At 53.8% G+C, this 12,924-nt stretch overlaps 1 protein-coding gene across 11 annotated transcripts in view; it reads right to left on the bottom strand.

Moving 5' to 3' along the window:
- Positions 1-12,924, bottom strand: part of LLGL2 (LLGL scribble cell polarity complex component 2) — a 51,443-nt gene that overhangs the window by 9,452 nt on the left and 29,067 nt on the right. For all 11 annotated transcript variants that reach the window (XM_039476462.2, XM_074388975.1, XM_074388973.1 and 8 more), the window contains 8 exons: positions 11,193-11,290; positions 8,181-8,262; positions 7,787-7,902; positions 7,204-7,362; positions 2,563-2,725; positions 2,279-2,411; positions 1,940-1,994; positions 1,232-1,386 (listed from right to left, as the gene is read on the bottom strand). In XM_039476462.2, the coding sequence (XP_039332396.1) occupies positions 1,232-1,386; positions 1,940-1,994; positions 2,279-2,411; positions 2,563-2,725; positions 7,204-7,362; positions 7,787-7,902; positions 8,181-8,262; positions 11,193-11,290 (961 nt within the window). The remainder of the gene's footprint in view (positions 1-1,231; positions 1,387-1,939; positions 1,995-2,278; positions 2,412-2,562; positions 2,726-7,203; positions 7,363-7,786; positions 7,903-8,180; positions 8,263-11,192; positions 11,291-12,924) is intronic.

Raw genomic sequence — 12,924 nt, 5'->3', positions numbered from 1 at the left:
TTGGGGTTCCCCTGAACAGGGGAGAGGCCGTGAGAATACAGAGCAGGTGTCCTGAGCAGCCCCGCCCCCTCACCACCTTTCAGCCTCAGGCCCTTTCAGGCTGGCGTTTTTAGGAGAGGGCCCTCCCTCCTGGAGCTCCTGCAGGCCTCCTCTCCAGGTTTCGACATCAGCCCTTTCTGGTCTTGCCTGTCGTGCTATTTACGAGGCTGACTCAGGGCTCTGCAGGTCCTGCTGGAGCTCCAGGAGGCCACACAGTCACTTTCTGCCCTGACCGGAAGGCAGTCTTTGCCATCCCTAGGCCAGGACCCTCTTGCCTCAGCCAGGTGGGTGTTAAATCCAACAGTCCAGATCAGCCCCCTGTGGGCTAAGTTCCATTCCAGTCTGGAAAGGGCAGAGAGCCCAGGGCAGGCAAGAGGTATGGCAGAGAAAGGAGCTGCAGGCCTTGGTGACACTCCACCTTGGGGTGTAGTGAGGCTAAGGGACTCAGGACAGTGGCAGGCTTAGGAACAACTATGCACAGCCCATGTTTTTTTTTTTTTTTTTTGAGACGGAGTTTCACTCTTGTTACCCAGGCTGGAGTGCAATGGTGCGATCTCGGCTCACCGCAACCTCCGCCTCCTGGTTCAGCCAATTCTCCTGCCTCGGCCTCCTGAGAGGCTGGGGTTACAGGCACGCGCCACCATGCCCAAAAAATACAATACTAATTTTTTGTATTTTTAGTAGAGACGGGGTTTCACCATGTTGACCAGGATGGTCTCAATCTCTTGACCTCATGATCCACCTGCCTCGGCCTCCCAAAGTGCTGGGATTACAGGCGTGAGCCACCACGCCCGGCCTCTTTTTTTTTTTTTTTTTTTAAGACTCAGTCTGGCTCCATCGCCCAGGCTGAAAGCAGTGGCATGATCTTGGCTCATTGCAACCCCCACCTCCCAGGCTCAAGTGATCCTCCCATCTCAGCCTCCTGAGTACCTGGGACAAGAGGTGTATGCCACAATACCCGGCTAATTTTTTTTTTTTTTTTTTTTTTTTTTTTTTTTTGTAGAGACAGGGGTCTCCCTATGTTGCTCAGGCTGGACTTGAACGACTGGGCTCAAGAGATCCTCCTACCTTGGCCTCCCAAAGTGCTGGAATTACAGGCAGGAGCCACTGCACCTGGCCCTTTCTTTACTGATGGACCTGCCCCACGCCTCCCATACCTAACCCTGGGCACCGACTCCCGAAGCTCTCCTACCAGCTGTGGGGTCCGCCTCTGTGAGGACAGTGAAGTCGATGACCCGGGAGGTGAAGTCAAAAGCTGTCTGCTGGCCATCGTGGACCACCGAGATGCAGTGGCGGTCCCCGTAGCTGGCCCGAGGCATGCCGCCCTGGAAGATGATGAAGGGCAACCTGGCAGGCACAGAGGAGAGCAGGGGTGGGCTGGGTCTCCCGGCATGGCCTCAAAGCCACAGGCCAGAGATCAAAGAGATCACTCAGTCAAGTTCCCCAGGACCAGATGGAGCTGAACCCCATCTCCTTCCAACTGCAACAGCCCTGGAGAACTTGGGGGCAAGGTGGGAGCATCCAGGCTGGGGGCTCTGAGTCTCCGCAGCAACTCCTGCCTCAAGCTGGGTACTTCCCCCAATTCCGTTTAAACATCACCCAGAGTGATTTTCGAGAAACAGGGCTACCAGTAAAGGGGGTTGAGACCTGCAGCTCAACACCGTCTCTCTGGGAGGGTGGAAGGAAGGAGCGGGAATGAACTTGGCAAGAACTGGACTGCTGAGAGACATGAACAGCATCCCCCCGCTCTCCCCTCCCTGGCGTCTAAGACCCCAACGTGAGACCTGAGAGTGTTCACTAGGCACTGTCTTCCCAAGCAGAGGCCTAAGCGACCTTTCCAGCCTTTTCCAGCTCTCCAGGAAGGCTCTGGAGAGTGAAAAGGACCAGCACGGATACCTACCCCTGCCTGCTGGTCAGCCAGAGGATTTTGGTAATAGCTTTGCAAGGAAAGGGACCTGCAAGGAAACAAATCGGCTTGAACGGATCCTCCAGCTCTCAGACAAGTGTCAGTCCCCATGGGCACAGATCCCTCAAGCTCATGCCCACACCCACATGGTAGACCTGCTTGGGACTCTTGCTCTGAGAAGTTACCCAAGAAACTGGGTGACAGGAACCCTGCTGTGCGGCTTTGGACAAAGCCTTTCCCCTTCTGGCCCCAGAATTTGCTTGAGTTGAGCATCCTGCACCTGAATCCAGGGGGCACTGTGGGTGGGCCCTGCCTGGTAGGTGAAACACTGACCATAAGGCACAAGGCTGCGGAGGGGCTCTGGTTGTTGGGCGTCGCTGGACACGAGCCACTGGCAGTAGCTGCCGTCGGAGTGGCAGCTGACCAGCAGGCGGCCGTCCCGCTGCCAGCAGATGTTCTCCAGTTGCTATGGAGGAGGAGAGGGAGAGAGGGCAGCAGGCTGGGACCGAGGCAGTGTTCCCATCGCCTGCAGCCCATGCCTTTGCACAGAGCATGTACATGCCATGCGGGGTCCAGGAGAGCAACATGGCGCCTGCCATGTCCCAGGCACTGCCTACCTGGCTGCTGAGGAAGTGGTAGAGCACAAGGCTGCCCTGCAGGTCCCAGATAACAACAAGGCCTCGGCTGTAGCCGATCAGGATCTGGTTGGGATCTCGAGGGTGCTCCTGCAGCGCCTCCACCATCTCGAACACCCGCCGGTGGCGGGCCTCCTCTGGCAACCTGGGTGAGGGGAGTGCTATGAGCCTCCGATGCCACTGCCAGAGGGTATGGCCCCAGCATGGCACGGCCATGGGTTTCCCCATGCAGAGGTGGCTGCTCCACGTGCCTGCATGTAAAGATGGCTAGGGGCTGGGCGAGGTGGATAGCCAGGTACAGTGGCTCATGCCTATAATCCCAGCACTTAGGGAACCCAAGGTGGGTGGATCACTTGAGGTCAGGAGTTTGAAACCAACCTGGCCAACATGGTGAAATCCTGTCTCTACTAAAAATAAAAAAAAATTGGCTGGGCGTGGTGGCACGTGCCTGTAATCCCAGCTACTCGGGAGGCTGAGGCAGGAGAATCGCTTGAACCCGGGAGGTGGAGGTTGCAGTGAGCCGAGACATCATGCCACTGTACTCCAGCCTGCCTGGGTGACAGAGAGAGACTGTCTCAAAAAAGAAAAAAGAGCTCACGCCTGTAATCCCAGCACTTTGGGAGGCCAAGGCGGGTGGATCACGAGGTCAAGAGATCGAGACCATCCTGGTCAACATGGTGAAACCCCGCCTCTACTAAAAATACAAAAAATTAGCTGGGCGTGGTGGCGCATGCCTGTAATTCCAGCTACTCAGGAGGCTGAGGCAGGAGAATTGCCTGAACCTAGGAGGTGGAGGTTGCGGTGAACTGAGATCGTGCCATTGCACTCCAGCCTGGGTAAAAAGAGCGAAACTCCGTCTCAAAAAAAAAAGAAAAGAAAAAAGAAAGATGGCTAGGACAGGTCACCAAGAGAAGAGGAGCAGCATGTAGAACAAGGCAGCGACATGGAAACAACCCTAGTGATATAAACACAAGCAGTACAACTGTAAGGCAAGGCAGTGACTTCCGGAAAAGTCAATGTGGGGGCCGGAGGGAGCCTTGACTAAGAAGGCATCAGGTGTCAACGTTCTATTTCTATGCCTGGGGGTTGGCTGCAAGGATGTGTTACAAGAACTGTTCAACTGTACATTCATATTCAGTGCATTTTTGCAAAAGGGGATATTTCATAAGAAGCAAATTTTTTAGCACCATCAAACAAAACTCTATACGAGTTGGCCTGGCCCTGGAACCCTGACCCCTCCCCCGTCTCCGGGCCTGGAATGCTGACATGAGGGCTGGAGGTGTTGCAGCTAACAAAAAACCACAAGGCAGCAGGCATGGGACCAACAGCCAACAGCAAGGATGTGGAATGGGAAGTGGACCCAGCCTGGACCCAAGCCACACTAAATCCAAGTTCTCCGCATTATCTACTGACATCCACTACTGGCACTGACCTCAATGACATTAGAATTTTAATTGAGAATAAGAGTTGAAGGGGACTTTAACCCGATCGGTAAAGCTGCATTTAATTTTTAATTTTTTTCTTTGAGACAGAGTCTCGCTCTGTCCCCCAGGCTGGACTGCAGTGGTGCGATCATGGCCCACTGCAACCTCCACCTCCCGGATTCAAGCGATTCTTCTGCCTCGGCCTTCTGAGTAGCTGGGATTACAGGTGCACGCCACCACGTCCGCTAATTTTTTTTTTTTTGAGACGGAGTCTCACTGTGTCACCCAGGCTTGAGTGCAGTGGCACAGTCTCAGCTCACTGCAACCTCCACCTCCTGGGTTCAAGAGATTCTCCTGCCTCAGTCTCCCAAGTAGCTGAGATTACAGGCATGTGCCATCACACCGGCTAATTTTTAGTAGAGATGGAGTTTCACCATATTGGTCAGGCTCGTCTCAAACACCTGACTTCATGAACCACCCGTCTCTGCCTCCCAAAGTACTGGGATTACAGGTGTGAGCCACTTCACCCGGCCTAATTTTTAATTTTTTTTAGGGACAGGCTCTCACTCTGTCACCTAGGCTGGAGGGTAATGGCCTGATCGTGGCTCACCGCAGCCTCCAACTCCTGGGCTCAAGAGATCTTCCCACTTCCCAAGTAGATGAGACCACAGGTAAGTGCCACCTTGCCCAATTAATTTTTATTTTTTGTTGGGGGAGATGGAGTCATGCTATGTTGCCCAGGCTGGTCTCGAATTCCTGGCCTCAAGCAACCCTCCCACTTCAGCCTCCCAAAGGGCTGAGATTACTAATCCCAGCCTTTGGGAGGCTGAGGCAAGCAGCCTGACCAACATGGAGAAACCCCTTCTCTACTAAAAATACAAAATTAGCCGGTGTGATGGTACCTGCCTATAATCCCAGCTACTCAGGATGCTGAGGCAGGAGAATTGCTTGAGCCCAGGAGGTGAAGGTTGCAGTGAACCGAGATGGCATCACGGCACTCCAGACTGGGCAACAAGAACGAAACTCTGTCTCAAAAAAAAAAATGCAAATAATATGCTTACACAGATGAAATTGTTAATTAGTCAGCTTCCAACTTTTTGCCATTAAAAACAGCCCTACGATGTTTATTTATTTATTTATTTTCAGACGGAGTCTCACTCTTGTCACCTAGACTGGGGTCCAGTGGCACATTCTGGCTCACTGCAAACTCTGCTTACCAGGTTCAAGCAATTCACCTGCCTCAGCCTCTCTAGTAGCTGGGATTACAGGTACTTGCCACCATGCCTAGCTAAGTTTTTTGTATTTTTAGTAGAGATGGGGTTTCTCCATGTTGGCCAGGCTGGTCTCAAACTCCTGACCTCAAGTGATCCTCCTGCCTCAGCCTCCCAAAGTGCTGGGATTGTAAGCCACTGCGAATGGCAGATCATTCTTATCTTTAGGACAGGCTTCTCAGAGACAGAGTTGCGAGACTAAAGGATTGGACATTTTAAAAACTCAGATAAGTGTCATTAAGTGGACAAGAACTGGCGGAAGGGGCTGGGCGTGGTGACTCACACCTGTAACCCCAATACTTTGGGAGGCTGAGGTGGGTGGATCACCTGAGGTCAAGAGTTGGAGACCTGCCTGGCCAACATGGTGAAACGCTATCTCTACTACAAAAATAAATAAATAAAAAATAAAAGAGGGCCGGGCGTGGTGGCTCAAGCCTGTAATCCCAGCACTTCGGGAGGCCGAGGCGGGTGGATCACGAGGTCGAGAGATCGAGACCATCCTGGTCAACATGGTGAAACCCCGTCTCTACTAAAAATACAAAAAATTAGCTGGGCATGGTGGCACGTGCCTGTAATCCCAGCTACTCAGGAGGCTGAGGCAGGAGAATTGCCTGAACCCAGGAGGCGGAGGTTGCGGTGAGCCGAGATCGCGCCATTGCACTCCAGCCTGGGTAACAAGAGAGAAACTCCGTCTCAAAAAAAAAAAATAATAATTAGCCAGGGGTGGTGGCACGCACCCGTAATCCCAGCTACTTAGGAGGCTGAGACAGGAGAATTGCTTGAGCTGGGAGGTTAAGGTTGCAGTGAGTGGAGATCCCGCCACTGCAGTCCAGCATGGGATGGAGTGAAACTCTCTTTCAATAAACAAATAAACTGGCAGGAGGGGCTCTCAGGACACTTGGACCTCCCCACTGCCCCACAACTAGACTCCTATCAGCTAGCTACAGGGGGAAGCTGGGTGCTGGTGTGGCCATCTGCTGGGGTACAGGTCCTCCCACCGCCCTGCCCACAGGCAGTACCCCACTGTGTCATCCTGCAAAGTATTCTGCTCTGACCTTGGGCTCACTGCCCCAGCCCTGCCCTGCTGAACAAGAAAGGCAGAGGTATGCACTCGGAGTGACACAGCTGCAAGTGGGAGTCCTCCCAGCCCAGCAATGCGCTGCCCTAGGCAGACAGGCCCTGCTTCTTCACCAACACCAAGGCTGGACAGTCCGCTGGCCAGTTGCAGGAGTGTGTCCTGGGCCCAGTCCAAAGCCCTGCAGGGCCAGGGGCCTAGCACCCTGGCTTCCTCCTGCCCCTTGGAACCACAGATCACTCCACCACAACTGACCCGGCCCCCACATGCTCCTGTCAGACGCTGCCTCCTCTCTTTCTTTGGGCCCCCCGTCCTCAACTTCCACACCTGAACCTGCTCCGACTCCCTCTCTATTGTAGTACCATCAATAAGGAGCAAAGCTTCCAAAATGGTCTCCACAGACCCACACACCTGCGGTGGTCAAGGCTTTTTAGCCAAGGAGCCTGCAAGCAAATGGAACCTAGGCAAAGTGCCCACAGCTCAGGGCAGCACCAGGAGCCGCCCCAGCCATGTAGGAAGGTTTGGGCCCGACTCCCCCGCTGCGGAGTCCGTGGGGTCTTTAAACTCATAGTGCAAAGGACACTGGACTGAGTCAGTGACATTACACAGTCATTTGGGGTCCTTAGATGAGGGACCCCTAAATCCTCCTTTTTAGTGATATGATGCTAACCTATGATAAGGCGTTACATTCTCAGGAGGGGACAGGTAGGAAGCCAAGAGTCTCCCCTGCTAGCCCCATGGAATTCCCAACAGAGAAATGACAGCTCCTGAGAGACTCCTGGGGACCAAGGAGAGAAGCCATGCCTAACTCGAAGGGCTGAGGTTTCTAACAGCAGCCGGGCTCTGTGCTCACCGCTGCAGCACCACATCCGAGCTGATAGTCCGGTCCTCCAGCACTCGGAAAGCTGGCAGCTGCACTGCAAACACGTTGCCACTCTCGGTGCCCAGGTAGAGCAGTTCGCAGGAGGAGTGTGGCAGGACCACGGTGATCTGTGTGGCACTGGGGGCAGCCCTGTGACGAGAACAGCTGCCTGTGAGCTGCCCGCTGCCCGAGAGGGGAGACCCCATGGGCGGGGTCCCCTGATTCCTCAGAAAACAAGCACATAAGGCCTTTTAATGGGGTTCACAGCATTTTGGGCCAGGACTAACATTGGTCACTTTCTGCCAAGACAGTAGACCCATAGCAAAGAGCCTGGGCTAGGAGGCAAGAAAGACACCAGGGACCCTCCAGCATGACCCGGGGTGCGGATGGGGAAGGTGGTCTGCAGCCCCACCCACTCTACTCAGAGCACCTGAGCATGGTGATGTATCAGCTCAAATGCATGCCAGGCACTGCCAGGGGCACAAAAGGGCCCACAAAGGGTGAGTCCACTCCAGAGATGGGGCAAAGGTCAGGCTGGGCCAGGAGTGGAAGGGGATGGGGATTGAGCCTTTACCCTGGGGGGCCACGCAGTGTGAAGCTCTCATCCTCTTGCAGCTCTGACGCCCCGCCCTTGACCTTCAGGCTCCAAAGGTGCAGGCTGTTGTCATCCAGCAGGGTGACCAGCTGGCACTAGCGAGGGAATAGGGATGGGCGCATGTGGTCTTGCTACCCGGGCAAGGCCTTTACATACTGGGGCCGCCCAGCCTGGGCTGGTTGTATGAAGACCCCTGGCCACTACTAGGGTGGCCCATGAGCCCCAACTGTGGAAAGGGAGGGGCCCCCAGGTTTTCCCATAAGCACCAAACCCAGGGCCAGTGGATGCTGGCTTCTCCACAACAGCCCTGCTGGAAGCAGTGAGGGCAAGGAGGGCATGGAGATGGCTTCCCGTCCCACCCCAGGCCCCTTACCTGGCCGGGCAGGAGGTGGATCTGCGTCACCGCGTTGTTCTCTCGGTGCAGCCCCATGAACTCCACGCCTGGGGCTCCGTAGCTAGGAGTAGGCTCAGGAAAGCTCTGGGAGGCCAGATACCATTCCCTGCCCACCTCCAGTACCAGGCCCTCGGGGCCCATGTGCAAGGAGCACAAACACAGAGAGGGGCTGCCCTCCCTGCAGGCAGCAAGATTCATGCACAGGGCCTGGATTGAGGAAGAGACACAGCAGCCCTGGCCCCAGGGCACCAGGCTAGTGACTGGACCCCTGGGAGATTTTCCCCAGTCAGGCCAGTGGGAGCAACTCCACAGAAAGGTGAGGCCCAGCCAGGCACGGTGGCTCACGCTTGTAATCCCAACACTTTGGGAGGCTGAGGTGGGCGGATTACGAGGTCAGGAGATCAAGACCATCCTGGCTAACAGGGTGAAACCCCATCTCTACTAAAAATACAAAAACACAGGGCGTGGTGGCAAGCACCTATAGTCCCAGCTACATGGGAGGCTGAGGCAGGACAATCACCTGAACTCAGGAGATGGAGGGTGTAGTGAGCTGAGATGGTGCCATTGCACTCTAGCCTGGGTGACAGAGTGAGACTGTATCTCCAAAAAAAAAAAAAAAAAAAAAGATGAAGCCTTACCATGGCAACTGTCAGGCTGCCACCCTGAACCTGAGCTGAAAGAGACACGTCGGCTGTGGCTTGGTGGCACCTGTGAGAACACACAGCACCCGTGGGCCCGTCCCCAACAGCCTCTGCCCATGAGTCTCAGCACCAGGGTTTAGTGACCAGAGTCTGGCTGTGGCCTGGCAATGATTAACCAGCCGAGGGAAGGCTGAGCCAGCAGCAAGGCCCTGGGCCCCTGTGTACATCAGCCCAGCCTGGAACTCCAGTGCTCCGTACCCCTCCCCCACACTGGGCAGAGGGAGGTTGGGCTCTGCTGGAGGTGCCAGCCAAGCTATTGGAGGTGGTCCCCCATCTCTCAACTTCTTTTGGGCCCTGCCCTGGAAGCACAGATCAGATTGGCGGGGTGCCCAACCTGATCTGGTTTTTCATCTCTGAAAACACTGGGAGCCCCCAGTCGGCCAGAACTAGTGCTTTGGATAAAAGATGACCCAACTGGACAACGTTCAGCCTCAGGCCGGGGAAGGCTGTCCCTGCCAGGCGGAGCCCTCTTCACTATCTGCTGCCTGTGGGGGTGGGAATGGAATTTGGAAGGTGGTTACCTGAGCCCCATCCCTGCTTGTGGCTAGAGCCCTGGGGCCAGTCCACCTCTGATTCTTATCGGGGAAGAAGGTTTAAAAACAAAACTTCCGCTGGGAGTGGAATGGGGAGTGGAATGGCTCACGCCTGTAACCCTAGCATTTTCAGAGGCCAAGGCCAGACGGTTGCTTGAGCCTAGGAGTTCATGACCAGGCTGGGCAAGATGACAAGACCCTGTCTCTACAAAAAAAAAAAAAAAAAAAAAAAAAAATTTTTTTTTTGATACGGAGTCTTGCTCTGTTGCTCAGGCTGGAAGCACGGTGGCGCGATCTCGGCTCACTGCAACCTCTGTCTCCCAGGTTCAAACGATTCTCCCATCTCAGCCTCCCAAGTAGCTGGGATTACAGGCACGTGCCACCATGCCTTGCTATCTTTTTTGTATTTTTGTGTTTTTTTCTGTTTATCTTTTTTTATTTTTTTTTATTTTTATTTATTTATTTATTTATTGAGATGGAGTTTCGCTCTTGTTACCCAGGCTGGAGTGCAATGCGCGATCTCAGCTCACCGCAACCTCCGCCTCCTGGGTTCAGGCAATTCTCCTGCCTCAACCTCCTGCGTAGCTGGGATTACAGGCACGCGCCACCATGCCCAGCTAATTTTTTGTATTTTTAGTAGAGACGGGGTTTCACCATGTTGACCAGGATGGTCTCGATCTGTTGACCTTGTGATCCACCCACCTCGGCCTCCCAAAGTGCTGGGATTACAGGCTTGAGCCACTGCGCCCGGCTATCTTTTTTTATTTTTAACAAAGACAGGGTTTCACCATGTTGACCAGGCTGGTCTTGAACTCCTGACTTTTAGTGATTCACCCTCCCAAAGTGCTGAAAAAAGTTTTTTTAAAATAAAAACATCCCCAGCCGGGCGCGGTGGCTCAAGCCTGTAATCCCAGCACTTTGGGAGGCCGAGGTGGGTGGATCACGAGGTCGAGAGATCGAGACCATCCTGGTCAACATGGTGAAACCCTGTCTCTACTAAAAATACAAAAAATTAGCTGGGCATGGTGGCACATGCCTGTAATCCCAGCTACTCAGGAGGCTGAGGCAGGAGAATTGCTTGAATCCAGGAGGCGGAGGTTGTGGTGAGCCGAGATCGTGTCATTGCACTCCAGCCTGGGTAACAAGAGCGAAACTCCGTCTCAAAAAAAAAAAAAAAAAAAAAACATCCCCAGCAACAAGACGGATCCCTGTAACTTGCTTTTCTGGTGGGGAGATGGGGAGCTGAGGGAGGCAGGGGCACAGAAGGGCCAGGCCTTACTACTGACCCACTAGCCAACCACTCATTTACTGAGCAATGGCTGAGAGTGGCATCAGGTCCTTCCCCCTGGATCCCCCAACACAGCCCCTGCAAAACAGGTCCCTGATCCCTGCAGTGGCCTCGCCCCCTGCCCAGGGAGTCCTGAAACTTCCAGCAACATGTGAGAAGGGGAAACTGAGTACAGGGAGGAGACCACATGAACGGTCCTGAAAGGATACAGGGGAATGAAATAAACCTGTACCTCCTTGGGTCAGTTTCAACCTCACTGTCCTCCTGCAAAGGACAGGGTCACATCCCGCCATGCCCAGGTCCCCGTCCTGCCATAAACCATACCTTTCTCACTTTGGAATAAAATCATATCCAAAGCTGGAAATTCAGGAAAGTCCCTCATTTTATCCCAGCAGCCCTGGGCAAGGAGGGAAAAGATGTCCTTCCCCAAATATCATCCACCCCAAGGCCCTGTCCAGTTGAAGGATACAGCTTGATGGCTCCAGAACGGGTGCCAATGGCCAGGATGCGCAGAGACGGGCTGTAGCCGAGGGCGCTGGGCTGGTGCGGGAAGCCATGCTCCACCGTCTGCAACGAGAACCACGTGGCGTGAGCCTGTAGACCTGTCCCCTTCACACCACCATGGCTGGGCGAGCTGCAGCATTGGACCACCCAAGCAGGAAGCAGGGATTCCATACCTTTCACGTTCCTACCAAACACCTGAGTGTTGAAGCCTAACCCAAATTTACCAGGCCCCACCCCCAGTCCCTTTGTGACTCTGCCCTTGGCCTCATGGCCACCCCTGGAAGCTCATCCTCCCCAACACCAAGACAGCCTCTCGGATGCTCTCCAGGCACGGACTTGGTGCCTCCACCACGTGCGCCCTGCGTGACGAACCCTGCCCTCCTCAGTGGCATGGGGCCTTATGGGATGGAGAAAGTAGGGGGAGTCTGGTACAGTGAGACACTGGTCCCTAGGGGGAAAAGCCTGGTGGTACCGAACCTCCGGGCCCACCCAGGGGCCTAGAGTACTCAGAATACCACAGAGGCCCTGCCTGGCTCCGGGCTCCTCCAGGTCCCAGTCGGCTCCATCTTACAGGCTCTCACTGCCACCACGTTTCAACCATCTTCCCAGAAAGGGAATTCCTGGAGCGTTGTTGCAGATAGAGGCTTTTTCATTTATTAGAAGTAATACACACACATTGTGAAGAACTTGGGAGGTATAAAGATGTTTAAGAACAAAAATTACCCAGACTCCCATAACCAGAAGTAACCCTTGCTAACACCTCAGCGTATGTCCTTTCAGTCGTCTCGCTTGTGAAGGTTTGCAAGTGTCTATATTTAAAAAGATGTAATTGGGATCATGCCATATGGATATACCTATACAAGATCATGTATAGGTATAGCTTTGTAGCCTGGTTTCCTACTTACAGCCAGCCCAGGTTAAAAGCTTGAAAATGACTTTTAAAAAATTGTTAATTTTTATATATATATATTTTTTGGAGACGGAGTTTTGCTCTTGTTACCCAGGCTGGAGTGCAATGGTGCGATCTCAGCTCACCGCAACCTCCGCCTACTGGGTTCAGGCAATTCTCCTGCCTCAGCCTCCTGAGTAGTTGGGATTACAGGCACGTGCCACCATGCCCAGCTAATTTTTTGTATTTTTAGTAGAGACGGGGTTTCACCATGTTGACCAGGATGGTCTCGATCTCTTGACCTCGTGATCTACCCGCCTCGGCCTCCCAAAGTGCTGGGATTACAGGCTTGAGCCACCGCGCCCGACCCTTTTTTTTTTTTTTTTTTTGAGATGGAGTTTCGCTCTTGTTACCCAGGCTGGAGTGCAATGGCATGATCTCGGCTCACCGCAACCTCCGCCTCCTGGGTTCAGGCAATTCTCCTGCCTCAGCCTCCCCAGTAGCTATGATTACAGGTGCCCACCACCACACCTAGCTAATTTTTGTATTTTTAGTAGAGATGGGGTTTCACCATGTCAGACAGGCTGAACTCGAACTCCTGACCTCAGGTGATCCACCCGCCTCAGCCTCTCAAAGTGGTGGGACTACAGGCATGAGCCACCACACCAGCCTAAAATAACTTTAAAAACAGCAAAAGAATGTTCTTTACCCGGAGATACCCTAACTCACCAGGGCTTCATTCTTGAGCATTTACTTGGTTGCTAGAGGGTTTGCAAATGACAACCGTGTTGACGGCATTCTTGGACTC

The sequence above is a fragment of the Saimiri boliviensis genome, chromosome 17 (genome assembly GCF_048565385.1).
Source record: "Saimiri boliviensis isolate mSaiBol1 chromosome 17, mSaiBol1.pri, whole genome shotgun sequence".
Taxonomy (NCBI): Eukaryota; Metazoa; Chordata; class Mammalia; order Primates; family Cebidae; genus Saimiri; species Saimiri boliviensis.
This window is presented reverse-complemented; position numbering and strand designations above follow the sequence as displayed.